This window comes from Archocentrus centrarchus, chromosome 16 (genome assembly GCF_007364275.1).
Source record: "Archocentrus centrarchus isolate MPI-CPG fArcCen1 chromosome 16, fArcCen1, whole genome shotgun sequence".
Lineage (NCBI taxonomy): Eukaryota > Metazoa > Chordata > Actinopteri > Cichliformes > Cichlidae > Archocentrus > Archocentrus centrarchus.
This window is the reverse complement of record NC_044361.1, coordinates 33788629-33815263: the sequence shown is the minus strand read 5'-3', so window position 1 is coordinate 33815263 and position 26635 is coordinate 33788629. Positions and strand designations below refer to the sequence as shown.

At 43.6% G+C, this 26635-nt stretch overlaps 1 protein-coding gene across 3 annotated transcripts in view; it reads right to left on the bottom strand.

Annotated features, from left to right (window-relative positions):
* nek11 (NIMA-related kinase 11) overlaps positions 1-25875 on the bottom strand; it is a 76513-nt gene extending 50638 nt beyond the window's left edge. For 2 of the 3 annotated variants that reach the window (XM_030750134.1, XM_030750136.1), the window contains exons 1-4: positions 25780-25875; positions 23217-23387; positions 2440-2605; positions 183-301 (exon numbers count right to left, since the gene is read on the bottom strand). In XM_030750134.1, the coding sequence (XP_030605994.1) occupies positions 183-301; positions 2440-2605; positions 23217-23374 (443 nt within the window). In that variant the 5' untranslated portion in view covers positions 23375-23387; positions 25780-25875. The remainder of the gene's footprint in view (positions 1-182; positions 302-2439; positions 2606-23216; positions 23388-25779) is intronic. The other variant, XM_030750137.1, reaches the window with a different exon arrangement.
* Positions 25876-26635: the final 760 nt, after the last annotated feature.

Sequence of the window (26635 nt, the reverse complement as noted above, 5' to 3'; positions counted from 1 at the left end):
AAACCATGTGTGGTGCAGTGAGGTTATAGTCAACGGTACAAACGGGAGAAACATGCAAAATGACTTTAAATTTTACAGATGAACCTGATAACACTAATTTATCCACAAAATGTGCAAATATCATAAAAAAAACTCAAACAACAATTTGAAGGTGTTGGGATGGAGTGAAGGTGCCCTCACACCTGTCATGCATGTAGTGAAGGCCGAGCAGAAGCTGGATGAGCCAATCGATGACCTGGCTTTCGGGGAGGCTCCGCCCACCTCGTCTCACCTCCTCTAGCTTGCAGTCCAGATCTCGATCCTGGGCGGGACAGCAGGAAGGAAACAGGATCACACCGTGTGTGTGTGTGTTTGTCTGCACAGTAGAGCTGATTTTAATTCGACTGAACGTGCAGTTAGTTTTTAGTCGATCCTTTCCTGCAGCAGCTCTGCTTTGCTGCTGGTTTGAATTTGCTCCACTGCTCAGCAACAGCTCGTGTAAACCTAACTGAACTGAAGTGGCCTTGAACTGAAGAAGACCTGACATGTCATTTTACTCCACAGCAACACTTACAGTTGAAATGACTTTGGCACCAAACTGGTTCCTGTGTGAATCAGTTCTTCTGGTTTCATCAGCTCAGTGTGAAATTCAGCTTTTGTGTGAAAATGAAGGAAAATTTGACAGCAGCATGTAGACCAGTTTAGGAACCATTACAGCAACAGAAAGAAGTCAAAGAGCTTCATCCCATAACCTCATTAAAGTGCTGCTGAACTGTCAGCCACAGGTCTGCTGCGCTCCCTCAGCTCCAGGTTTCATCCTGGATTTGCCTTTAAAAGAAGTCAAATTGTAGCTCACTCGTGGACGCGATACGAAAGAAACGTTCAACTGTGACAGGTTCTGATTTCTTCTCAAATTTATGGATGTTAACTTGATTCCAGCTTTGTTTTTCCTGCTGAAAGCCCAAATATTTTACAGATTAACTCATGTAAGTTTTCTCTGTTTCATGTGTTCAATGCTGTCCCTGGAGCTGGTTCCACAAGAGAGGGCGGATGGATGGATGGATGGATGGATAGACAGATAGACAGATAAATAGATGATGGGGTCTGATTATTCAGTAGAATTTTAAATGAAATTCTGGATTTAAAAGGGAACCAAAAAGCTTGTAGAAGGGAATATGAGTTCTGCATGCACTCTTCTTTGTTTTTTCTCTGACAGATCTGCCTTTTCTGTTCACGCTATCAGGCTGAAGTGATGCCTCAGAGTTTTCCACTGCTCTGCAGGGGATTGTGGGTAATGGGGTGAACAGAAACAATAGCTCGGAGGGTCTTGAAGTGCACAGACGTGTTTCTGTGCGTTAAATCCTTTCAAATCTCACACTAAATCCTCACAAAACCCCTAAATATTGTTCTGTGTATCTGTATATACGCCTGTTTGTAGAAGAGCAACAAAAACCCAGCAGAGAAGCATGGAAAGCTTTGTGAATTGTTCTGCAGCTGAATTAAACCTTCCAGCGATGTTGAAGCTTCAGAGCCCAAAGTGTGTGTGCGTGTGTGTGTGTGTGTGTGTGGGGGGGGGGGGGGGGGGGGGGGGGGGGCAGCAGGCAGGAGAGCCAGGTAACGAGGATCACTGCCGGGTGACGTATACAAGGGGAAGAGGGAGATACGATGAGAGTGGGAGGGAGAGAAAAATACGAGAGTGGAGATGAAGGCAGTGTGAGATTCATTAGTGGAGAGAAGAGGCTGAGTGTGAAGACAGCACCTGGTGTCATCGAGACAGCAGGCGTGAAAGAAACAACAAAAAGATGGAAGAGGGAGTCAGGGGAGGGGAGACTCCATCATTGCTTCATTGTCTCCTTCATCTCTCATGCTGAGAACAGAGGAAGTGTAATGAAGCAGAAACTCTTCACAGGTTCAGTGTTTTCTGATGCAAACCTGCAGACTGGCAGCTTTTTGTGGCCTGTTGCTTTATCTTCCTAATGTGTTGTGACTGAGATGAGGATCCCATAAACTGTCATTATTTTAACCAAGCAGGAAGCTCCGGGGCTGAAATCTGGAAGCATGTCCACGAGAGGGGAAAACAGCTCCATAAAATGCAACCAAGTGCTGAAATGCTACCAAAATGCAGCTGGCTGGCTAAAAATATGAGATTTTATTACCATATTTTACCACCATATGTCTATTTGGCTGTTAAATGCTAATTTAAACTTGGCAAGCTGCTGTGGTTAGCTAAGACACCTCCAAACATACTTTTACTCACAGCTTTCTGAATTATCTACACACAACTACAAATAAGCTGCAATATCTGTGTCTGTACAATGAAGACAAAACCTACAGTTCCTCTAATGTCCACTTGAGGCTCCAGCAGTGAGTCAGTGCCCATAAAACTTCTTTGACCTCTACAGCTAATGTTCCTGCCCTTTCATAGCAGCAGAAGGAAGGAGGGAAGACAAACTGTGTTACCTGGCAGTACTCGGTGATGATGCAGAACGCATCTTTCTCCAGGAAGCTGTGGTAGAAGGTGAGGATGGCCGGGTGGTGCAGCTGAGACAGCAGCTGGGCCTCCTGAGTGGCTCGAACCGTCTCGTCAGGTCGAAGGTCACCCAGAGGAATCTGCTTCAACACCTTCCTGCATGAGAGAGACAGGTGAGAGGTCACAGGACAGCGCGTGAAGGCCAGAGAGACATTCTGCTGGTTTTTAGCACCTGTTTAGTGTGATGATATTCATGATGTTTTACAGAAAAGTTTAAATATGAACTGGTGCCTTAAACTTAAAGATCCCAAGCAGGACGCTGGTCATGAACTCTGCAGTGATGTGATTTCTGGAATTAAAACTCACAATTGTCACAATCGGAGGGAGGGCGAACAGACTGTTAATGTCAGCACAAAGCTAAAAAAAAAGGAGCAGTGTGGGTCTCAAACCTCCACCCTCCCCCTGAGGGAGTTAATCAGCTGCTCCCAGCGAGCAGACCATCTCTCCTGCTCTTGTTAAATTGGTGAGCAGGTCAGCAGGTGAAATGGAGGCTCTGGTTTATTAGCTCTCTGCTCTCTCGCCCCCACTCGGCTTCACTTTCTGCTCTGAAAACAGCAGAAACCGAGCACCAAGCCAACTTTATTATAAGGCACTTTATAGGAATAAATATGCATTGGAATAACATCAAATAAACAGAATTAAAATTACAATATAAAATAAAAGCATCAATAAAATACAAGACACAATTAAATATGAGTGAAACAACAAAATCAACATTGCAGACTGGGTCGAAAGCCGAGCAGAAGAGTTGGGTCTTAATAGTGGATTTGAAAATTGGCGGAGAAGAGGCCTGTCTAATGTGTAATGGCAATGAATTCCACAATTTGGGAGCCACCACGACAAAAGCCCTGTCCCCCGGAGCCTCTGCTGTGTCCTCGGCACATCCAGAAGCAGCTGGTCAGCTGATCTGAGCAAACTCAGAGAGGAGTAATGTGCTCTCTCTCTCCCATGTTCCAGTTAAAAGCTGTGCTGCAGCATTTTGCACCAGCTGAAACGAGACAGGGAGGACTGGCTAACACCAACGTACAAAGAATTACAGCGATCCAGCCGAGCTGCCATAAAGGCATGGATCAGTGCTGTGAAGTGATCACAGCACTGATCTGACTGTGAAATCTAAAATCACTGTCCATCCTAAATCCCAGGTTTGTGACAGTAGGCTTTACATACTGTGCTGCAAGGACCAAAAACAATCTGTCTTCCACTCTGTCTGTGTGGAGTAGGCAGCCTTCAGTCTTAGGGGCCTGAGTATCATCGGCATAACAATGGAATGCAATTTTGTGCTTTCTAAGAATGGAACCGAGGGGCAGCAGATACAGAGAAAATAGCAGAGGTCCAAGTATCGAGCCCCGTGTCACCCCACATGACAACGGAGCCAAAGAAGAGCTGAATCCGTTTAGATTAATACACAAGGCTCTCTGAGCCAGGTACAAACCTCTCCAGAGCAGTGCCGTGAATGCCCGCACAGTGCTCTAAGTGAGATATTAAAATATTATGATCCACTGTGTCAAAAGTGGCTGTTAAGTCTAAGAGAACGAGAATCACATAATCTCCTGAATCTGTAGCCAGAAGGAAGTCATTAAAAACCCCTCAGCAGTGCAGATTCTGTGCTATGAAACCAAACTGAAAAACTTCAAGGACATCATTTTTATTTAAAAAGGCTTTCAACTGGCTGTAAACAATTTTCTCCAAAACCTTTCAAAGAAAAGGAAGCTTGGAAATGTGCCTTAAGTTGGATAACACAGTGGGATCCAAGCCAGGATGTTTGATCAGTGGTTGCACTGTCAGACACCTAAATGTTTTAGGAACCACACCAGAGGACAAGCTGCTGTTAGTAAGAGCAAGAACATATGGCCCTAAAACAGAAATAACCTCATTAAGGATTTGAGGTGGGACAACATCAGTGGGGGAACCTGAGGGCTTCAGAGGACCAACAGTCTCACATAGTGAAGACAGGCTCACAGGCTCAGACTGGTAAAAATCAGCAGAGCTGGGAGCAGAGACTGAAGGGTCAACGGTTGATATATGAGCCCTAACATTAGTCACTTCATCCACAAAGCTGTTCAGAAATGTGTCACATGCCTCTGGGGAAGGCTCAATGCAGGCAGTCTGAGGGGCATTGAGAGCAGGATTAATAATATTAAATAATACACCAGGCTCGTGACAGTTTGACAAAATGATATTTGACAGATGCTGTCTTTTGGCATCTTTCACAGTTGTCTGATAACGACGCCAACAGTCCTTTAAGATTTGAAACACCTGCAGCTCGTCCTTCTTGTGTTCAGCGTTTCTGCGCTCAGGTCTGACAGCACGAGTTGTTTCATTGAGCCAGGGCTCAGATTTAGGCTGCCTGGTTTTTAACGGAGCCATCTCATACAGTCTGGCAGGTGGACTGAAACCAGGAGGTGATCTGAAGACACAGGCTCAGGAATGCCACAGTTCAGCAGTGGACGGGTTAATAAGACACTGAGATCCAAAAGCCAGTGGTATGCTGTTGAATGATTGTGGTATCTGCCAATGCTGCAACGGCCAGCTGGTCACTGAAAGCAGATAACGGCTAAACGTGTAAGAGGGCCGCCTGTCCACTGTGTCCATTTCAGCTTTGACTGTCGTAGGCGTGAAACACACATGCTCAATTTACAGGAAGTTGCAGTAACTTGTTGTACCAGTAGGGTGCGATATTCAATTTCCAACTTTCTGTTAAGTATCAACCATTTAAATTATACTATATTACAAATATTGTTTAAGACTCGACAGGCGTACAGAAACACCTGCAATCAGCCAGCGTGTCCAACTCAGGCCTAGACAGGCAAACCGTGATATCCATATGATTTCCTGGAGTGGAGAGGCGACTCTTTTCCACGCTTTGCTGTGATACTGGGTTGAATGTTGACGCTGACGGTCAGCTGGTCTGGCTGTTCCAGGAGGGATCTGCTTCTACTGCCAAAAGGTAGGCTAAGAGTGTGTGTTTTGGAGGTCACCAAGATGCTAGCTCTCTGTTAACACAGTTTGTACACAGGATACAAGTTCATATAAGCGTTTCTGTCACTCTGCATGCAAATTTGCATGAGGGGGCACTAGAAGATCTTCCTTTCACACTGCGCTTAAGTGTCAGTCAGGATCAGCTGGAGTGTACCTTATTGTGCATTAAAGTCCAAAATAATGTTTTTAAAGTTTAAAGTTTTGCAACAACATTGTGTTTTATTCAGAGTGAATAAAAGACAGACTTTGTGGCCAATATTAACATTCAGTAATGCAGCAGTGTTGTCACACACGGTGGCTTTCACTGTCTTTCAGTAATCAAGAAATAACTAAATAAACAAATGAATAACAAATGGAAAAATCCAACATGCCATTATTTTTGATTGACGATGTTCAAGTGTATTCTCATGTCTCGCGCTTTTTTCCTTCTTGCAGAAGCAGCTGGTGCTGCTCAGTCAGGGCTCTGCAGCAGCCCGATCACAGTCCGACCGACAGCTTTCCGAAGTCCTCTGTGCCTCTGATCTCTCATTACACTTGATCTTCATGTTGTGTTCACTCAGATGCAGTGAGCCCCATCTGAATGTGTGTGTTTATGTTCGGCGGTTACACCTGCTTGGACATGTGCTCGTCCTTGAGGTGAGATTGCGGTGATGTGAGGCGAGGGTCCACTTTGCACTGAGGTCACTGCTTCGTCAGATTCGATGGGATTGTTGCCACCTGCGTGGGAAGGAATGGAGACGCACACCAATAAAAGCAGGAAGGGAGAGAAGATTAGTCCCAAAAGTTTCGTTGGGCTGAGGCAATAAGCGTGCGAGGAGCTGTTTGCAACTTTTAATGTTGCAGACAGTGAAGATCTTCTAGTGCCCACTCATGCAGATTTGCATGCATGCAGAATGACACAAACCCTCAAATAACCCCGTGTCCTGTGGACAAACAAAGTGTTAACAGAGAAGTAGCATCTAATGAGGATGACCCCCAAAACACACACACTTATCCTATTGTCTGGCAGTTGCGGCAGACCAGCTGACCATTTCAGCACCAGCACTGACTGCTTTCAGCACTGATCAGCATACCATTGTCCACTTATTGATCACGCAGGAATGGGATGTTTAACAGAGCCAACGCAATGTCAAATAACAGGCTTGTGATCTGAAAACACTGTGTCACAGATCAAGTTTGAAACAGACAAATCATACAATAAAATGAGGTCCAGCACGTGTCCGCATTCTTGTGCGGGTCCAGACACACACTGCATGAAATAAAAAGGCTTAAAAAGTCAGATTGTGCAGGAGTTAGGCTCGGCCCCTTAGTTCCAGTGAAAGGAGCTCTTAATGCTTCAGCATACCAAGACATTTTTCATGCTCCCAACTTTGTGGGAACAGTTTGGGGATGGCCCCTTCCTGTTCCAACATGACTGCACACCAGTGCACAAAGCAGCTCCATAAAGACATGGATGAGGGAGTTTGGTGTGGAAGAACCTGACTGGCCCGTACAGAGTCCTGACCTCAACCTGAAAGAACACCTTTGGGATGGAATCGAGTCGAGACAGTGAAAAGTTGTTGGCCAGATGTTGGATTTCAGAACTTGCTGCGAGGCTAACCACTGCACCACCATGCTGCCCCTCATTTTTACAGTCTGCTACAAACAGTTTTGGCCTCTGTGAATAATTTTGCCCATTATTACAACCATACGGGGGTTAATGTTGTTATAATTCATCATTTTAAACTTTATTAAGGCTTCGAGTTTGGGTCATGGCACCAAAAAAATCAGCACTGTGCCAAAATATGACAACACAGTGGTTACAGTCATCTCTTACTGTCATGGTCCTGGATCATGGACTCAGCACGTTTCAACTGTTTGATTCTTGGTTCTTTGTTTTACAGTTTTGTATCTTCAGGCCTTAGTTTAGTTATCCAGCTTTTGTTCTTATAGTTTATTTACATGTGAGTCCTTGTCTCCGTGTTTCTCTGTGAGCCTGCCTCTCCTGTGTTGTGTCAAGTCCACATTTCTGTTTCCATGTCAGCCTGTTTCCTGTTTTACTTTTACTAGTTCCTGTCTCTTGTGCAGTGTGTTTAGTTTTGCTTCCTGTGTCGTTTCCTGCCCAGTTGTTTCCACTTGTCCCGTTACCTTGGTGTGTTCCCTGATGATGCTCCTTGTAGTTGGGATTCTCTGTGTTTAGTTCCTGGTCTGCTCCGTGTTTATTAAGTGTGTTCCAGCAATAAAGCTGTGCCATGAGTTCAAGTCCTGTTTCCGGAGTCTGCACACTGGGGTCCCATCCTGCCTGTCACACAGCTCCATGGCACTTATATACAGTCTGTGGGGCTGTGTCTGCAGCAGGGGCGGTGTACTTTAGTAAAACTCTACTGTTGCTGTCTCTTGTTTTCATGTTTAAATTATTTTAATTAATGCAGGATCCAGGTCACATTTACATATGATGGCACATACTTTTACTTCCTTCATTTTTGACTCTTTTCTCCAGAGAAAAAGCAAAAATTTAAATAAAACAAGACAGAGTTGTTTTTGAAACATCATCTTCAACCTGCCTAAACCCTTTTAGTTCAGGTTACGGTTGTGCCGTCTCCGCCGCTGCTGCAGACCTTCCCGTGGTGAACCTTTTCATGTAGGGATGCACGCTGCTGAGAAAAACAGCTCAATGCTGTCGATGCTGACAGCACATCAGTGATGTGAATGAGCAGCTCGTCAGTCATCATTGAACTCGTTAGTTCTGCCTGATACACACACAGAGGCGCGCGCGCACACACACAGGCGCACACATCCATAAATCTGTAATCTTGTAGCTTTGATTCATAAAGCAAGTTGAACAAACCTGAAGCAGAACAGAAGGATCAAAGAGACGTGAGCGCTATCAGTCTTTGTCATTCTGAGTGAGACTGACAGCAGGAGAGGCTGAAAGCCTTTGTGGTGCTTTTCTGTCTTTTGTAGTTTTTGTGCCTTTTTGTGCTTTTTTGGATCTTTGTACTGGTTTCTGTGTATCTGTAATAATTGTGTCTTTTTGTAGCTGGTTTGTGCCTCTTTCCCTGAATTTTGTTTCTTTGTAGCTAGGATCAGTGATCACTCCCTTTGGACCAGTTCAGTAACCCTTCCTTGCTGTAAGAACTCTTCAGTTTAGTACTTAAACATTTACTTGAAGGAGATCCGGATGATTCCAGAGAAATGTTATTATTAAAAAACAGCAAAGTTGACTTTAGTCAGTGTTCTGTTGCTTGTGTAGTAGGCCTCCATCAGTCGCTTTCACAATGGGATGGTCTCTCATTTGCTCTCCGGTGGCTGGAGAGTCCAATCCTGGACAGGCAGACACGTCTGCAGATGTCACAGATAAAGGTAACCTGGGTTTCACAAGGGTCGTGCTGATCTTTCCTGTGGGCCCGCTTACTTTCTCTCGTCGGCAGCGATAGAAAATTTTTCTTCAGCGTAGGTGGTGCCCTGCTTCACTGCGCTCCTCCACTGGCTGCGATCTGACACCAAGTCTTCCCAGGAGTCTGTGTCAGTGTCCACAGCTGTCAGGTCACATCTGCAGACATCCTTGTAGCACAGTTGGGGGCGGCCATTTTGCATCATAAACAATATAAAAAATTGTGAAAAGTGAACCCAACAAGGAAGTGCCTTTGACCTGAAATATTTTCAATGTCCAGCAGGTTGGAAAAAAGACTTCTGTCCTATAGATGTGCACGGAAAAATGGCCGTGTGTGACCTTTCCTCGTGGGTTTATGGTCTCACTCATGTTTCCCACTGAATAAAACACTCCAAACAGAACACACACACACACACACACACAAAGACCAGCAGATTTGCACCCGGAACCTTCCTGCTGTGAGGTGATGGTAGTAACCACTGCACATTATGTCACCCTCATCAACTGAGAGAGTTGACAGTTATATTCTAATCCAGGGCTCTCAAACTCAACACTATATATATATATATATATATATATATATATATATATATATATATATATTTTCTCCAGAAAGTCTGAAACTGATTTAAAGCTTTGCCTCTTACAAAGTGTTACGTTGCTAATCACGCGTTCTGTCTTCAGGACTTTGCTGCGCAGTGTTTCCTGCTGTGTGATGCAGTGATGCACTGTCAGCTCACCTGTGCAGGTCTCCCTCTGCAGCTTCTGCATTTCACTTTTTCCCTGCATATCGCAGATGCGGAAAAGAGACACAGTTTAGCTCCGATGTCAGTGAACAGGTCCTCTGCCTCCCACCTGTTTTCAAAGTCTACTTTTCATTTGGCCATTTTTGGGGTCAGGCTAGCTTTAATGTCGCTGTAAAAAGTGCTGACTGATGTTTTTATCCACTGACCACTGATCAGTGTGTCATTGGCAACACATGAAAACGGGTTGGTGCACAGGTCTTGCAGCAGCTGTTGCAGTGCATGGTGGGATTTGCAGTATAAGTGCTGAGAGATTTACTGGCGGACCATTAATCACAGCCATATTAAATTATCTTGCGGGCTGGATCTGGCCTGCGGGCCATGGGTTTGACACGTGTTCTAATCCATTTAATATGTTTCTGTAAAATATTTGATGGCCTGAGGGTCCCTTGTTAAAATCCACTGAGCATGCCGAGTCCATTTTCTCCCCGAGCACGCACCAGGAAATGACTGATTAATCAAAAAGCTCACAACTGATTAGTATAAAACTTATTATTTTCCTGCGACATGTAATGCAACACCTGTGACAGGCTGGCGACCTGTTCAGGGTGTACCCTGCCTCTCGCCCTGTGACAGCTGGGATAGGCTCCAGCCCCCCCGCGACCCTGACCAGGATAAGCGGAAGCGAATGGATGGATGGATGGATGTAATGCAACAACTGTGGGCTGTTTTTTGGTTTTTTTTACTATTAAGTGATTTGAATTTGACCGCTTTCTTATTGAACACAGCAGTTGTCAAACATTGAAATTAAAAATCAACTGTGTACAGCTTTGAAGCCCTCTATAATTAAATAATACAGCCTTTGCTTGATTTTCAATAGGTTCTGGAGCTGGAAAAAAAACCTGAAGTAACTGATTAAACAAAACTAAAACACTTTGTGTCCAAAAACTAGATTTGGACACAGGATCGCTCCAAGAAACAGTGGTTTAATTCATTCAGTTTATGTAGAGCTACGGGATGTCATTTAAACTTTCTTCCACTCCAACAAATTCCTGTTACAGCCACTGTCTTCAGCCTCATCGTTATCCTTAGAGGGTCACAGATGGGACCCAACACAGGGGAGAAACTTCCAGTTCAAAGAACCACCGACTCAGCGGTGCCGTTACCACTTCTGATTTCACGTTGATGCAAAAAGGCTGCTGGGAAATCAAATTCACAGCCTGAATTTATAATTTATAGGCCAAAAAACCTATTTGGTTCAGTTCTCTCTGCCCTCACTGTGATATGCACTGAGAGGGGTTTTTCTTCGGCTCCTCACCGGGAGCGCCGGCTCTCCGTTGCTATGCAACTAAAGTGAAAGGCTGGTTGAAGTGCGACGCTCTGATTAAGGCCGAGACGTTTCTGAGTTCGTGTGTGTCGGCCTGAGAGCAGAGAAACACGAGCTCACACCCTGACCTGGAAACCAGAACGAGACCAGCGACGGGAGGAAGGAAGGAGCCGCAGAGAGACTCACATGAACTTTGACCCTGAAAACCAAAAGGAGCTCCACCCACCAGCAAGTTGCAAGCAGTGCTGGGATGTACAGTAGCATCTAAGTCATTTTTATTAAGTGTAAACTCGAAGAACTTAATTTATTCACATGTACCATTTCCTCATCCACATCATTCTGTGAGTCACTGGAGTACATGTAGTGTAGTTTTTGGTTATTTGTTTGTTTTGGGGGGTTGCCTGTCATGTGTGGCAGTTTCCACAATCAGAATCATGAATGCACCAAACATATCTGCTCTATAAGTTCTCTGTAGGCTCCTCTTGTCTTGTTATTTTATTTATTCATTCATTTCTGTTACTGTCCACACAAAGAAAGGAGGAAAAGGGAAAAAAGTAGAGGGGAGAAAACAGAAGAAATAAGAGGACAGAGTACAAGTACACATACATACACTCATTCACACACACACACACACACACACACACACAAAAAGCTGTCCTGAGTCCGCGACCAGGTAGCCCCATGTAGTGTATTTTTTTACATCGGGATGTGTTTTAAACTTTGAATTTCCTGTTACTTTACAAAGTGGACCTATTCTGTTCATTTCCAGCATTTCCTTTCTGACAGGAGTGGCTTTGCATGAGTTCAAAATGATCCTCGTGAACCCTGCACCAGCTCAGTTCATCCTCTGTCTGAAACAAGCTGTTGAAGCGCCTGCGTCTTTAAGGCCACTGCTCCTTTAGACTAAACTTTCCTCTGATTGGCTGCCCCTCTCACAGCTCCCCCAGGCAGTGAACTAAATGGTTGCTTATACATAAGCTGCAAAAGTAAGCTAATGAGGCCCCACTAGCCCACAGTTACTGTTGACAGCTGTCAAACTAAACATCAGGGCTGTTCTGGCAGCAAAGGGGGGACGACACAGTATCAGGCAGGTGGCGGTAATGTTACGCCTGATCAGTGTGAATCTACAAGAGACATAAAGCAGAAATAAAAGACAGTAGTGTATCCCAAGAAGTGTGTACTGATGATACCTGTTATACATGTAACTGAAATATCGACATCAGTAATGCTCATTTTTACAAAGAGTTCATCTTTTTGTGAAATAATCCATTCAAACAGCCTTTCAGACGCAAAAGATCCAAACAAGTCACCAGCTGAAGTCTCCTCTCTGCTTCTGCAAACAGCTGCTTGTTGTGTGTGTTCCACCTGTCACTCAGGTGAACCTCAGACCTGAAACCTGCAGTCAGCAGAGCACACAGTGCCCCCCTGAGTGAAATCAATCACACAAATACAAATAAACTGAAAGCGTCCCTCTCAGCAGGTCGTCACACTGCAGCAGCATGACACACCCCTACATTTAAAGGCTAATGGGGGAGGCGGTGGTGCTAATGGAGGCATGATCTTTTATCGCAGTGTTCTCCAGGCTCTGAGCCTCTCTGAGAGTCAATGGCAGCTCAGCGGGAGATTTTGCAGTGCAGTTTTGTCTCATAGCAGGTGTTCAATGCTAACCAAGAAGGACGGCTGTGTGCTGGTGGCTCCTACAACTGCTGTGTCCCGCTGCAAGACGAAGCCTAACAGGAAGTGAATAAATCAGCACAACATGGAGTAAGAGTTTAGAGCCTCAGCAGGCTGCATGTGGGCGAGCACAGGCAGCAATTTGAGAGTTCTGAGCTGGGTGATCAATCACTCAGTTTATGATGAGTCCACAGGACATCAGAGTAATGATGTGAGTGTAATTCATTATCATCGGGCTGTTCTAAAAGCTCCCTGAAACATCTTCAGCTGATTCAAAATGCCTCAGCCAGAGTACTGACAGGGACTAGAACCAGAGGGCATATCTCTCCCATACTGACTTCTCAGTAGAAGAATTTAAAATTCTGTTTTTCACATATAGAGTCCTGAATAATCAGGCCCCATCACAGTCTCATATCCCAACACAGCACTTTGCTCTCAGACTGCAGGTTTAGAAGAGGAGGCAGAGCCTTCGGCTTTCAGGCCCCTCTTCTGTGGAACCACACCCTCCCTATTTTTAAGATTAGGCTTAAATAATAATCATGTTTGCCTGTGTGACAGTGTGTCACTGCCAAGGCCAGAAGTAACTTTATGTAATATCAGTGTGTGTCTCCAGCTTATAGCTCACATGAATGTTTCCTGTGTGAATCAGGCCTTCATGTTGGAAGAAATTACGACTGAGGGACACCAAGAAGATGACCCTCAGACCCCAAGTCAGTGTGGGGAAACCTTTGGAGCAGATCTCTGATGCATGCAGAAAGTTTGTGCTGAATGAACTTCGGCTTTAAGCTTCGTTCGGCTCCTCTGCTCTGTCAGAGGCTAAAAACAGAAACTCCAGGTGTGAACGGGCCGACAGAGATGACGGAGATCACATGGAGGACTCATCGTCGAGGTCACACAGCTGCTCGGGAAAACCTCAGAGGAGCTCGGATCACGACTACATGACGAGCAGGAACATTTATCATAATCACGTTTGTCTGTGTGAGTGTGGTACCGTCAAGGCCAGAAGCACGCTCAATCACGACCCACGTGTTCTTGTTGGTTGCATTTGATAAAGTAATAATAATAATACAACCACCCTCACTTTCAGGATCAGAAGATAGATGAACATAATTTACAAACAGCCTTCTGATTATGATATTAAATACTCCCAGCAGCATGGAATACAACTCTGCAGCTTCAAACAGCAGCAGGTTCCAATGGTATGCATTTACAAACATGGCACACAGCGGCCACTTTATTAATTATTCATAATCAGTTTTTCTCTACATAGAGACAGGATCAGTCAGGACCTGACCGCTCACCACATTCACAATCTTCACTTTGCTGTAACTCACACAGCCCAGATGTGACACACCATCACTACAATCGTCCCCTCACTACACTCAGAGCTATCAGAGTAAATAAATGAATAATATAGCAGCATATGTTGTGTAATTTTGGTTCCTAAATTCTAAAAAAGTTGTGATTTCTGTACCAATACGGATCAAACGTGTATACATTGGTCCACAGCTGCGAACGTTTTACTAAAGTTCAGTAAATTTGTGAGATCCACATCAAAGACTGGACCTTTTTTGAACCATTGCCTTCTCCATATTTTCAGACTCATAATGCTGGCGCAGCCTGAATCATTTCCAGACTAAGTCACCGTGAGTTTAAGGCTTTACTGTAAGACCATCGTGCTGTAGCTGTTATATATGTTGATGTGAGTCTGGTCTGTAACGTCTCACTTTAGGGTGAATAAATCTCATCTCATCAGCAAAGAACACTCGTGCCCAGCACCCGGTGCACTGATTGCAAATGTTTCACTGTAAGTGGTGTTTCAGCCGACAAACAGGTGTGACGAACATCAGCTCATACAGTAAATGCAAAGTGCAGAAATCCCTGCGAGATTCCCAGTGATCCCATCCACCAGCGACGCACCGCATCCTGCCCAACACGTCATCGTGTGACCGTCTGCTGCTGAGAATATAAAAAGCTGTTCCTGAGAATCAGGTGCTGTGCTGAATTTTAAACTGAAGCATTTTGTAAGAGAGAGTTTGAAGAATTCGTGTCCTACTTTATGGTTTTCTGCTTGTTTGAAGGTGTTCGCTCTTTGTCGTCTTTTCATTGTCTCTGGAGAAAACATTAAAGGAAAGAATCCAGACTGAAGCATCTTTAATCCATCTGTAAGTTACTGTAAGCAGAAAATAATGTGAAAATAAGCTCATCCCACGGGGGTTTCTTTTTCAGGCTCTTTGAACCTACAGATGGATATGGGATATGGATGTTTCAGCACCACAGTTTGATTCAACAAAACTATATCAGAATTATTCAGTGAAAATGGAAGAAGCTTGTATTAGCAGAAAACCTTTGTGCGGGGTTTTTGCATCTTTATCCCCAAGTCTCTGACATTAACCTGCTAACATGTCTGAGATTTTTAAGGCGTTCTTGAATCCTCTGCCTGTTTCAATCAGTGGGGTCAGAGGTCATTCCATAACCTTTCATTTCTTCTTTCTGAGCCATTCTTTGTTAGTGTGCTGATGACCATTATCCTGTCAAAAATCAATTTCTGGTCCATGTTTTAACTGTTGGCCTCACGTTAGGTTAAAATGCTCTTTGATTTGATGCAGAATTCATATCTGAATCAGTGACTGCAGGGTGCTCCGGCCCCGAGGCAGCAAAGCAACCCTAACCAGATCATTTCTACCAACGAGCTTCGCAGTTCTCTTAAAATTCACTTTTTTTTCTATTCACCACAGATTTTTACAGTAATGTTGAGAATCGAGCTGCAACGGTATGAAAACTGAACCTGAAGCCACCACACAAACATCACGTCTAACCATTAAAGCACGCTCACCTGGTAAAAGCTGCAATGGTGAAAGATTCTTCTGATCAGGAGACTTCTCAAGAGCCAATCATAATGAAGGATTTATATGATGTCATTCTGACTGTATGCACCAGAGAGCTGCAGAGTTACCTGAAGACGTTTTGCAGCTCTTGGAATCCAAGACGACTGTCAGGAAAAAGCTTTCTAAATGCTTTTTGGGGTGAATTTACCATCAGTTTTAATCAGATTTGACTGGTGAGTTTTGACATGAGGTCGTTAATAAGAAGCACTCCTCATTGACTTAAATGAGGACTTCAAAACCATACCAACCATTGCCAATACCAACATGTGGGAATGTTGCCTTCTAGAATGACTCTGATTCAACACCATGAATACAACATGAATACTGAACTGAAATTCAGTCTGATTAGGTTTCAACATACTTTTTCCACAGACTGTAAACATCGTCAGGCGTCTTATTGTTGTTTCTTTGATAAAGCCTCCTCTCTGTGGCGATCGGGTCGGCAGTTTGTGCTTCCAGTTAAAGAAAAAGTGTGCGAGCGTTCGGGCTGACGGAGCTTTTTTCAGAGTTTCAGCCGCTGGTTTCATCATCTCAACTCTGCCGTGAAAGGTGCTGCACTTCTGTTGTCATGGAAACCACATCGGACAGACAGGTGACACACCTGAAACTCTTATTGTTTTCATTTTGTCCTCTAAAGTCTCTTTTTTTTCCTCCATAATCTGCCAGAGCGCCTTTCTTCACTCAGGACAAAGGTGTGAGGCCGGGTTTGTCTCTGGCACACAGAGATACCTGAGATTTATGAGCAAACGCTGACACATCAACCCGAGCACCCCGTCCAAATTTATCAGGCGGGGGGGGGGGGGGGGGACGAGACCTGTCAGATGGTGAAAAGGGCAGAGATGACAACTCCAAACAAGGACTCACCATCTGCTTTCTGACAACACAAAGACTTCTCACGGTCGGCTTCTTTCTAAATGACGCCTGCAGAAACAGTCAGAAAACTGTCCTTCAGCGGCACCACTTCCTGACCCAGCACCCAGCAGCAAGGCAGCACCCGGCAGCAAGGCAGCGCCCAGCGCTCCACCGTTATAAAAGTTTGATTCAGACAGAGAGCGCAGGACGTTCAGCTTGGAGACTTGATTCTTTTTACTCAACTGTTCACTAAGCACAGAAATCTGATAGATGAGGACAGAGCAGAAGTGGAGTGAAACAATGCTATTAAACCATTCACACCTGTGGGTAATTTAGTACCACCAATTAACCTAACCCACTACCTGCATGTCTTTGGGTGGAAGCCGGAGAGGGAACCCACACAGACACAGGGAGAACATGCAAACTCCACACAGAAAGGTCCAGATTCAAACCCAGCACCTTCTCGCTGTGAGGCAACAGTGCGAACCACAACACCATCTGAAAACAACGCTTCTGTATTATTGTATTGTATTATTGTAGGGTCTTTACCCACAATACAAAGCACCTTGAGGCGACTGTTTGTTGTGATTTGGCGCTATATAAATAAAATTGAATTGAATTGAATTCTGGTCGCTTGATTTATGACCTCAGGAAACAGAGAGCTCAAAAAGCAGGAAATATTTTTTTTTTAGCTCTGAATGACCAGCCTTATTTTAAACTATTATTTATGAGACTTAATCTTCCCCTTGAACAACACAGGATTACTCTGGCTTCTTTGCTAATCCTCAAAATGCTTCCCGAGCATTTTTTTTTTCACACAGGCCCACCCTGTCCGAGGAAACCACAGAGCACTCCATCCTGCTTGTTCTCAATAAGCTTTGCTCCTGGATAACACTTTCAGCTAAGCACCATGAACCACTGACAACAGCTGAGGGCAGAAGATGGATTGGAGGCTGCAACTAGGCTTCATTAGAAAGACTTTCAGAGGATAACAAGGACAAAGAGGATCATAAGGAGGAGGTGGACTGGAGGGGGAGGCTGCACCTAAGATTGAGCAGCAAGCCCGAGATCGATCCAAATGGAAGAAAACAACAGAGTCTTATGAGTTCAAGTCAGGGAAAGTAAATATATAACAGTGCCAAAGGTTTATGGACATCTGAGGGTGCACATTTTACAGCTCATCCCAGAGTCACATTATTTAAGTGGTTTTGTTGTTGTTTGTTTGACAGGCTGGCGACCTGTACAGGGTGTACCCTGTCTCTCGCCCTATGTCAGCTGGGATAGGCTCCAGCTCCCCCCGCGACCCTGAACAGGAAAAGCGGAAGTGATGGTTGGATGGATGGATGGATGGATGGATGTCCCAACTTTCTAGAAACATGCCTTACATCCTAAACAAGTCCTCACTTCCTAAGAAGGTGCTCAGATTTCACAGAGGTCCCTATTTTTTAAAGCTTGATTGCTTTATGAATTTCAGAATTAACATATATGAGTAAAGAACGTCTAAAAAAGTCCTCACACCAGCATTTCTGTCTCCATTACGTAAATCTGATTCTAAAATCAAGAATCAGAGTTACGTAAAGGAACCCACAAGCAGCCCAGTGAGGGTCTGTAACAAAGTGAGACAAAGTCCTCAGAGGTCTAACACTACATCCTCACAAAAATGCCCGCATACGCAAAAATGCGCTCGGTGGTGTGGTTGTGTTTTGACTGTTGGACTCTGGTTTGGAGATGACAGCAAGATGTGCTGAAAGGACAGCATGCTGCATCCTTCTCTCTTTGAGTCTCTCCCCCACCCGATTGTTCATGTGCTCAGACTGTGAGGAGCCGGAGATGTGATAAACATGGAGGCGGTGAGGATTTCTCAGGTCCTGGTCCTGCTGTAAAACTGTCTAAGCATGCTGTCATCCTCCCTGTCTGGACTGAAGCTGTACTTGTATTACTGACCCTGTGGGAACTTCCATCTATTGGACACATTTGTGGGAACACGTCACCTTTTCAGGACAAAAAGCAAGTCTCTATAAGTACAGGAGCATCTCAGGGTGAAGACTGGGCTTAAGGTTTAGTCTCCTGATGATGAATATACATGACTGTAAAGTCCTCTGAATGATGAAGGCTGACTCTGTGTGTATGTGTGTGTGTGTGTGTGTGTCAGCGTTGGTGAGGAAGCGACAGAGCGTGACTGAGAGAAAAAGAGAGAAGTGATGAGATCGAGGCGGCACAGATAGAAGCGATATGTTATCAGTATCAGTGTGAGGTATTTCCTGTGCGCGGCTCGCTCAGTGTTCATCTGATCTGGCTGATTAATAAGGACCTCGGATCCTTTACGTCAGCACAAGTACTCATGCCACACAGTACAAATAATCAGGTATGAGTAAAAGTAATCTCCTTTACTTATGTTCAGATGTTTGAATTCTGACCTTTTCTGCGTGTCCTCTCATAAGCAGCTGAGGGGGAGCCAGGTGGAGACTGGCATTCCAACATCCTCCCCCAAGCAACGTTTTTCCTGCTCCTCCTGTCCTGGGATTTTTTCTGATAAGATAAGTCTGATTTCTGGGCAAGCATTTTTTTTAATAACAAACTGGACATGGATGTGGCCTCTTTGACTGACATGTGGATGGAGACGCACCTGCCTGCTAAGCTTGAGCTTGAGCTCTGGATCAAGTTTGTGCAGCTGGTGCCATTTAAAGCATTTTTAATGCCGTTATCTCAACAATATTTGTACAAACAGACAACTGAAGAAGTCGGTGCTCCAGCTCTGGTGAGTGAAATTCTACTATTTTAATCCATCTGTCAGCACAAACCTGCAGGTCTGTGCGTGATGCACCAATTCAGTCAATGTCTGTAACTGACTAACAGCCTGTTAGCATTAGCAGATAACTTAGCACTCCACCCTCTCGTCCATGTCTGCTCAGTTCTGTAACTAATAAAATGAAGAAAAGAAGAAAAATGTTTACCTCATGAAAGTAAATTTTTGGGCCCCACTCTCTATTGACTCCATAAAACAGGAAGTCCTGAGAATAGGAGTTGCTGAGTTTTTAGAAGTCTTTTGGTAGAGCTCAAAATCACTGGTTACTGCCCCTCAGCAGGCTTCCAGACATTGGCCAATCAGAATAAAGTAGGCATTTAGGGAGGGGGCATTAAGGTTAAATGGACTGGCTCTTATAAAACACTTTTCTACTTTGAGCACTCAAAGCACTTAATACAATATACCTCATTTACCCAATCTATATACTTCTTTCTACAGTAAGTGTATTCACACACACTCTCCAACAGCTGTAATGGAATTTAGGGTTTAGCATCTTCCCCAAGGATACTGTGGCATGCAGATTGAGGCAGCCAGGGATTGAACCACCAACCTTACAATTAGTAGGTGATCTGCTCTGCCTCCTGAGCTACAGCCACCCCCAGGAGCTAAAATGTTTGTAGATGACCCAAAGAGCTGCATAATAGCCTCGTATAACACAGATGGAGATTGTTTTAAACTCTGAATCATGCAACACTACTCTGTTGAGCTGGAAATAAGCAATGATGTACCCTTTAATAACAGATATTACCTGATTTTGAAGGTTCCAGAGTAGCATCCTGTTTCATAAATGAACCCCCGACAGTCATCTCCCATGTTCAGGCGTGGGTCATAAGTATGGGGTTTTCTTTTGAAGAGTGTTTAAATGGACATGAATGAAGATGATGCCACACAATAATCTTTATGAATTCTGCTTGGACAGAAAGGATGATTGTGGCTACATTCAGTTCATAAAATGATCACGAGTGCAGCCACCAAGAAACCCAAACAGCTGCTGGAGCCATTCTGAGCAGAGGGTGTAAAATGTGCGAATCATCAAGTTTGTTTAAAGGATGCACATTTCTGACAGACAGCGCATCACTCAGAGAAAAATCTGTACAATAGGCTCAGCGATACAAACCAAAGAAAACTGTCTCCACCTTTGTGAAGACAGGAAGCAGCTGAAGTGTTCTGAGTGAAACCGGTGAGACGGTTTATGTCCTCGCACTCGCTGCATTCAAACAGCAGCATCTTCTTCCGCTGGAATTGTTTCTCTCAGAGCTGCAGAGCAACGAGCCGCAGTCCAATCAGAGTGAACTCTGCGTGAAGGGAAAGAGGCGGCTCTGCTCACCGACCTCGTCCACACAGACGTGAGTGGGTCTGAGTCTACCATCGGGTGATTCACGGTCTCTGCATCTGCAGCAAACTACAGCTGAGAGTAAACAGAGAAACGGCAGGAAACAAACCCTGAGAGCACGAAGGAGAGCTGGAAACAGCAAGGAAGACAGAGAATCCTGAGGGTGAGGAGTACAGTACAAAACTCATGATGTACACGACGTCTCAGTTAATATTGCTGTTGTTTGTCTCTTTTCCTATTGGGTACATAAAACAAACCCTGATGATGCAGAGAATACAGCTGAGCAGTTTCATGGTCCCTCACGGAGGGACTCTCAGCTGCTCCCTTATTTCCCCTGGGGGTGGGGGGGGTGGGGGGGGCACAGCTGACTGATCCACATGTTTGACTTGGCATTGATTTTCCACCAGATGCTCTTCCTGATGCAATCCTACCATTTATCCAGACTTGGGATCAGCACCAGGAGTGCACTAGCTAGTGACATCCTGATGGTGGGTTTATGTCTTCTCTTAATCTCAGGCCTGGGATCAAATGGATCCACTGGTCCCTCACAGCAGATTTGGGTCCTATTAGTGCTATTTCAATTCCACTTTCACTTCTTGGATGGCGCAGCAGCCACATTATTGGTCAGATAATTACATTAAAAATGCTCCAACAGCACAAACACGGTCCAGAGGTCCAGTTCAGGTTAGCTGAGGTGAAGTGAGCAGACAGCTGTCAGTCAGAGAAGCCACGCCCCCAATAATGGAAACTAATAACCCTATAAAAATAACACACCTGAATTTTGTTTAAAATGTTGAAAAGAACACTTATCTTCCACTCATTTAGCTATTCACACTAACAGGGTGCCCGGAGTGATAAATGCAGTTGTATCCACACGCTGCAGCTGCAGTGATGAGTCAGTGTGTCTGCCATATCATTACTAATGCATATGTATCTATTCAGAGAAGTTATAACAGATGAAATCATGCTGCCTAAAGAACTATACATTGAAACTAAATCAAAACTTCCAGAATTAAAAATATTTAAACCTTATTTTGTGGCAAATTTAACAAACTTTTTAATCAGTTTTTCACCAGATTTGATTGTTTTTTCCACAGCTGTATGCAGCTGCGCGCAGCTGTGAAGGCTGCAGTGATGACATTTGTTTCCAGAGGAACACTCTGGCACTCATTGTGTGCAGCCAATAATGTCAGTGAATTAAATTTATCAGCTTAAATTTCACAGTGAAGGACAGCAGGTCTAATTAGTTCTGCATCAGCCAAAATTAAAAGTGGCACATTTTAATGTGACCACAGTTGTTGTATTTCTTCCTTCACTCCATTTTCTCGAAAATCTGTATGTCTGCATCACAGTTATTATTATTACTGTGGTTTTGTTGATGAAAGAAAAAGAGAACAAATGTGACTTTTTCAGCACTGTGCTGCTCTTCCATTTTCTGATTCACCCCAGGGTCGAACCTGCCTCAGGACCAGGATCCTCCTGGAACCTCTAACCCTCTAAGCCTCCTGTCCAGCTCTGAGAAGTGATGTTCCATGTCCCTGAAGCCTGGAAACAGACCGCCAAATCCTGCACCTTCAACTGCCACAAAGCACCCTCTGAAGACAACAACCAGAGTGACTTCAGATGAAGCGCTGTTTGGTTAAAGCTGCCCAGCAGGCAGGGAGCAGAACAGAGGGCCGATCACTGATTACCTAATCAGCGTGACTGATGTTTGTGCTCCGTGTGCAGCCTGTTTCAGTGTCTCTGAGGCTCCGCTGTACGTCTGTAAGACATCTGCTCAGTCCGTCTCCGATCAGCTCTGTAGGTTTTAATGCCGTGCAGACATGAACAGGCCAATGCCGCCATCTGCTGACGGCCTGCAGAACTCTTTCTGTGCTGCAGCTTCAGGACTGTTGGAGGTAAACTCGTCATGGTGAGGTTATCACACTAAAACACACACCTGTTCATGACACACACCTGCTGTGCTCGCCGCCCTCTGACCTCAGTTTCTGAACTCGCTCTTTAAATTTAATGTGACCGACCAAAACATTCAAACATCCCCATCAAACATTTAAAAACCACATGAGCGGGAGTAAATGTCATAAACAGAAGGTAAGCTCCGTCTCACCTGACTTTTAAAAACATTTTTACATCTGTCTGAACCAGAGACTTTATTATTCTTTATTAGCTTTTCCTGTTTTTCAGTTTTGCATGTTTCTTTTGAATTTAGTTTTCAGATGGTTTAGTTGTTTTAGTTTTGACTGTTTAAACGTGTTCAGCTTCAGTATTACAGTCAGACTTTTGACTTAAAGTTATGTGAGCTGTGTGGAAACCCCAGTCTTAGCAAATATATGGACCAAATCCCCGGCAGGCTGCTCGTCCCATTTTTATTAATAACTCATTCTTTAATTCGTTTTGTTTGGTATGTTTAATGTGGGAGTATCTCTCTTCTTACCCATGATAATAAATAAATATGTTCTCTGTGTAACCCATTATCTCATAATAAACCATTAATATTCATCTTTTTGCCCTTAAATGTACCATGTATTGATTTTATATTTAATGAAATCTGCTATCATTTTGATTAAAAAGCTGCAAAAAACAACCAGATACCATCTTAAACACGCCATTTAAAGTAACGACTCAGTGTTAAAACAGCTGACTGAACCCGGCCGCAAGAAGTTGATGAAATCTCTAAAACAACCACGTGAGCGCGAGCACGTGAGGAACCACAGACACGGACAGCGACTCACAGCTTCTCTCCGTCTGCAGCTTTGATGTCCTGAACCAGAAAAACTGAACCAAAACTTCCTCGGCCCAGACTCTGCAGGATGCTGTATCGCTTAGCAACCAGACCACTGCCTCCGGGGGTCAAAGGTTGGCCCGCTGCTACCTCCTGGAACCGAGGCATCCTATCGGTTCACCTGTGGAATGAGGACAGGTGGCTGAGAGCTCAGAGATGCTAAAAACACACTGATTTAAAGTAATGAAAATTAATATTTGTGTAATCGGTCTGTGTGTTTGCAGGAACTGTCTCTTTTCTCCTGACAGTTCAGAAAGAAACCTACAGCCGTGCAAGGAGAGCTCAACGTGCTGCAGCCTTCATTAGAAAAAGGGGACAGATGGTCACACACCGCAGAGCTCCACAAACACCGAGCGTCTCCACCCGCTCTTCATCAGACATTAATGCACGTCACATGGATATTGAAATATGCAGATTCAAATATAATAGCATCTGTCTTCTGAATGAACATCACAGTGATCCAAACACGTGTCTCGTTTATAGAAATGGTTGTTTCAAATCCAAACACTGGAATTTATCATTTCTGTCATCCAAATTTACAAGGACCAAACATTCACGTCTAATATTGTAAGAAAAATAATAAAAGGAAAATAACTAAAGACTTCAAAAGTTTTTTGCTTTGTTTTGTTTTATTATACAGTAAGAAAATAGAAGAAAACAGAAACACAGTTCAGGTGAAATTGGATCTAAAATTTGAAGGAACATCTGAAACTTCTGTGATCATAACATGATGCTGCCATTTGTCTGATGGCGAGCAGGTGAAAACACAGGGTGAGAAAGGCCACGCCTCTTGTTTTGCTGTGAGTTTGATTTCCTAGTTTGTGGAAACACTCAGATTGCCGCGTCTCACCCTACAGTCAGTGAGCAAGAAAAAACCTGCAGTTTAGAAGCGTTTACCTGTTAGACCAATGACTGCTTCCCAAAGAGGCTGAGAGGAGGTACAGCTGAACAGATCTGAAACTGCCCCAGAATTATGTTTTGATGAAGTTTGGCTGAATATGCAAATGAGGCATCATACTGTATATCTGCAGAATGTGCAAACTTTTTCACCTTCAGGCGACAAACTGGGGTCACTTATGAGCCCAGCTGTATATTTCTATGTGCAGGTATGACTGCCTTTATCATAAAAATTCTCCCTACCATGAATTTGTCTTTCTCTACAACTTTTCATGTGGCAAAGACACAAAGAAAATGTGCGAAATGTTTGTATATTTACAAGATTACAGACTGTAATTTTACTTTAATCGTAATGATCATATTTAGATGATTTGTGAAGCATGGCTAACAGACCAAAAGCAGCAAAAGATGAGACTGATTACAGTAGCTCGTTTTTGCATAACAATGAATGAAAACCTCATATTAGATCGATTTAAATTATCTGTCATAACAGATAACATGAACAGTGTGTGTATGATAAACACCAACAGAGCCATTAAAAAAGCGTTCCACAGCTTCATCACTTTGGGCTTAAAATCAGAATAATGGATAACAGCCAGATATAAATTCGTGTTTCATTTTATGGGCAGGCTGCGGCATTTTGGAAATCTCTTTTTGTTATGCTATGAATGAGAAAAATACTGTCACCAGTTACATTTTTAAATCACCATGTTTTTAGTAATTAAATGTTTTAAAAAGGCTTTACATGGCAAAACTGTCTTAATACGGGCAGGAATCAGACTGGAACATATGGTGGATGTGAGATTTCTGCCTGACAGTCTGAGAAAGAAGCCTTTTGAAGGGGTGTAAAAAAAAAAAAAAAGATAATTTTACTGGAAATTAGCATTTATGGATAAGACATTTAAATAATGCTTGTTACCAACAGACTCCTGAACGAGATCTGACTCGTAATAATTTATTTATCTGCATTACTGTCATGGTACCAGTTCGATGGCGCGCAGCATGTTGGGTCTGTTGAGTTTGTTTGACCCTCTTTCACCTGTCTTATTAAATACATATACATATGCATTTCATATTTCCTTTCTACTGGAAAGAAGACATGAAGGCAAACGATACCACAAAGAGAGCATGAAAAAATCTGTCTGAACAATCCTTTTCTCACAGCGTGAACAGAGGCAGGAACATCAAACACCAAACTGAGAGAAGCTGGAAACACTTCACGCTTGGCACGCAGGGATACTTTAGTTTGAAAAAGTGTCATGAAATGAGTTTTATTTTGAAAGAGTGACCGGATCCATAAAGACACACAGTCAATCGCTTTGTCCGACAATAGAACTGGAGTACTAGTATCAGCTCTTTTTTAATAACTGTTTTCTCTCGGTTAAAGCATGAAGGAGGTGGAGGCTACGCGTTAACCGGTAGTTTATCAGCTGTTTATAGTCGTTAATCAGCTCGTTTATCCCCGTTAAACGGGCCAAACTCCCGTCAAAGGAACGGAGGAAAAGAGCTACAGAATAGAAGAACAGAGGCTTTCAAGCTTTCGTCTCGCGATATTTGGGTTTTTAATCAATTAAACAGGTAAATAAACAGGTTTGATGGTTTGTTGCCTTGTTTACCTGCAGCGGTTCTGGATGAAAGACTTCCGTATTGGCTCTCGTTTCCATGGAGAGTAAAGACAACACACGCGCGCGCGCGCCCACAGAGCCCACGAACAAACGCTGCAAAGCTTCAGCACCGCAGCTGTGCTTTTAAACTCATGTTTACATACTGCACTTATTTTACATGTTTGTTGTTTGCAAAAAACCTGCAGCAGAAGCTTTGCAGCAAACAGGAGCTTTGTCCAGGTGTTTTTTACCTGGTTTACTTCCTGTGCAGACACACGAAGCTGAAGCAGCAGAAACAGTTTTTTTTTCTTTTTAACGTGAGACTCTGAGCTGTGGATTCACAGATGTCACTGACACTGACATTTCTGCAGTTAAAGGAGCAGCAGCCTGAATATGACGCTGAGCTCACACCAACATCAGAGCAAATCAATCCTAATCAATGATTTATGATCGGTTACTTATCTGATCACGTTTCTAAGAGTGAAAATGGTTCCTCAACCAACAGTTTGAAGGTGACTTTCCTCATCTTGGTCAAAAAATTGTTCCATGATGAGAGTAAGAGCCGGCTGCTGGACATCCATCATGGACTTTACAGCAAACAGATTAGAACTAAATAAAAGAGTCCCCACAAATTAATATTAACAAAACCCAGATATTAAGTCTAAATTATAACTCGATAACCCAGATAAAGAACAAGTATAATTGGAAGTGGGACTCAAAATATATTAAGTACTTAGGAGTACGTATATATACGTTTTATTGGTTAACACTCCTCATATTAAATACAGTACCAGTCAAAAGTTTGGCATTTTAAAGCCAATATGTCATTTCATTGTAATTCAGACTGAAATATTATAAATCTCACACT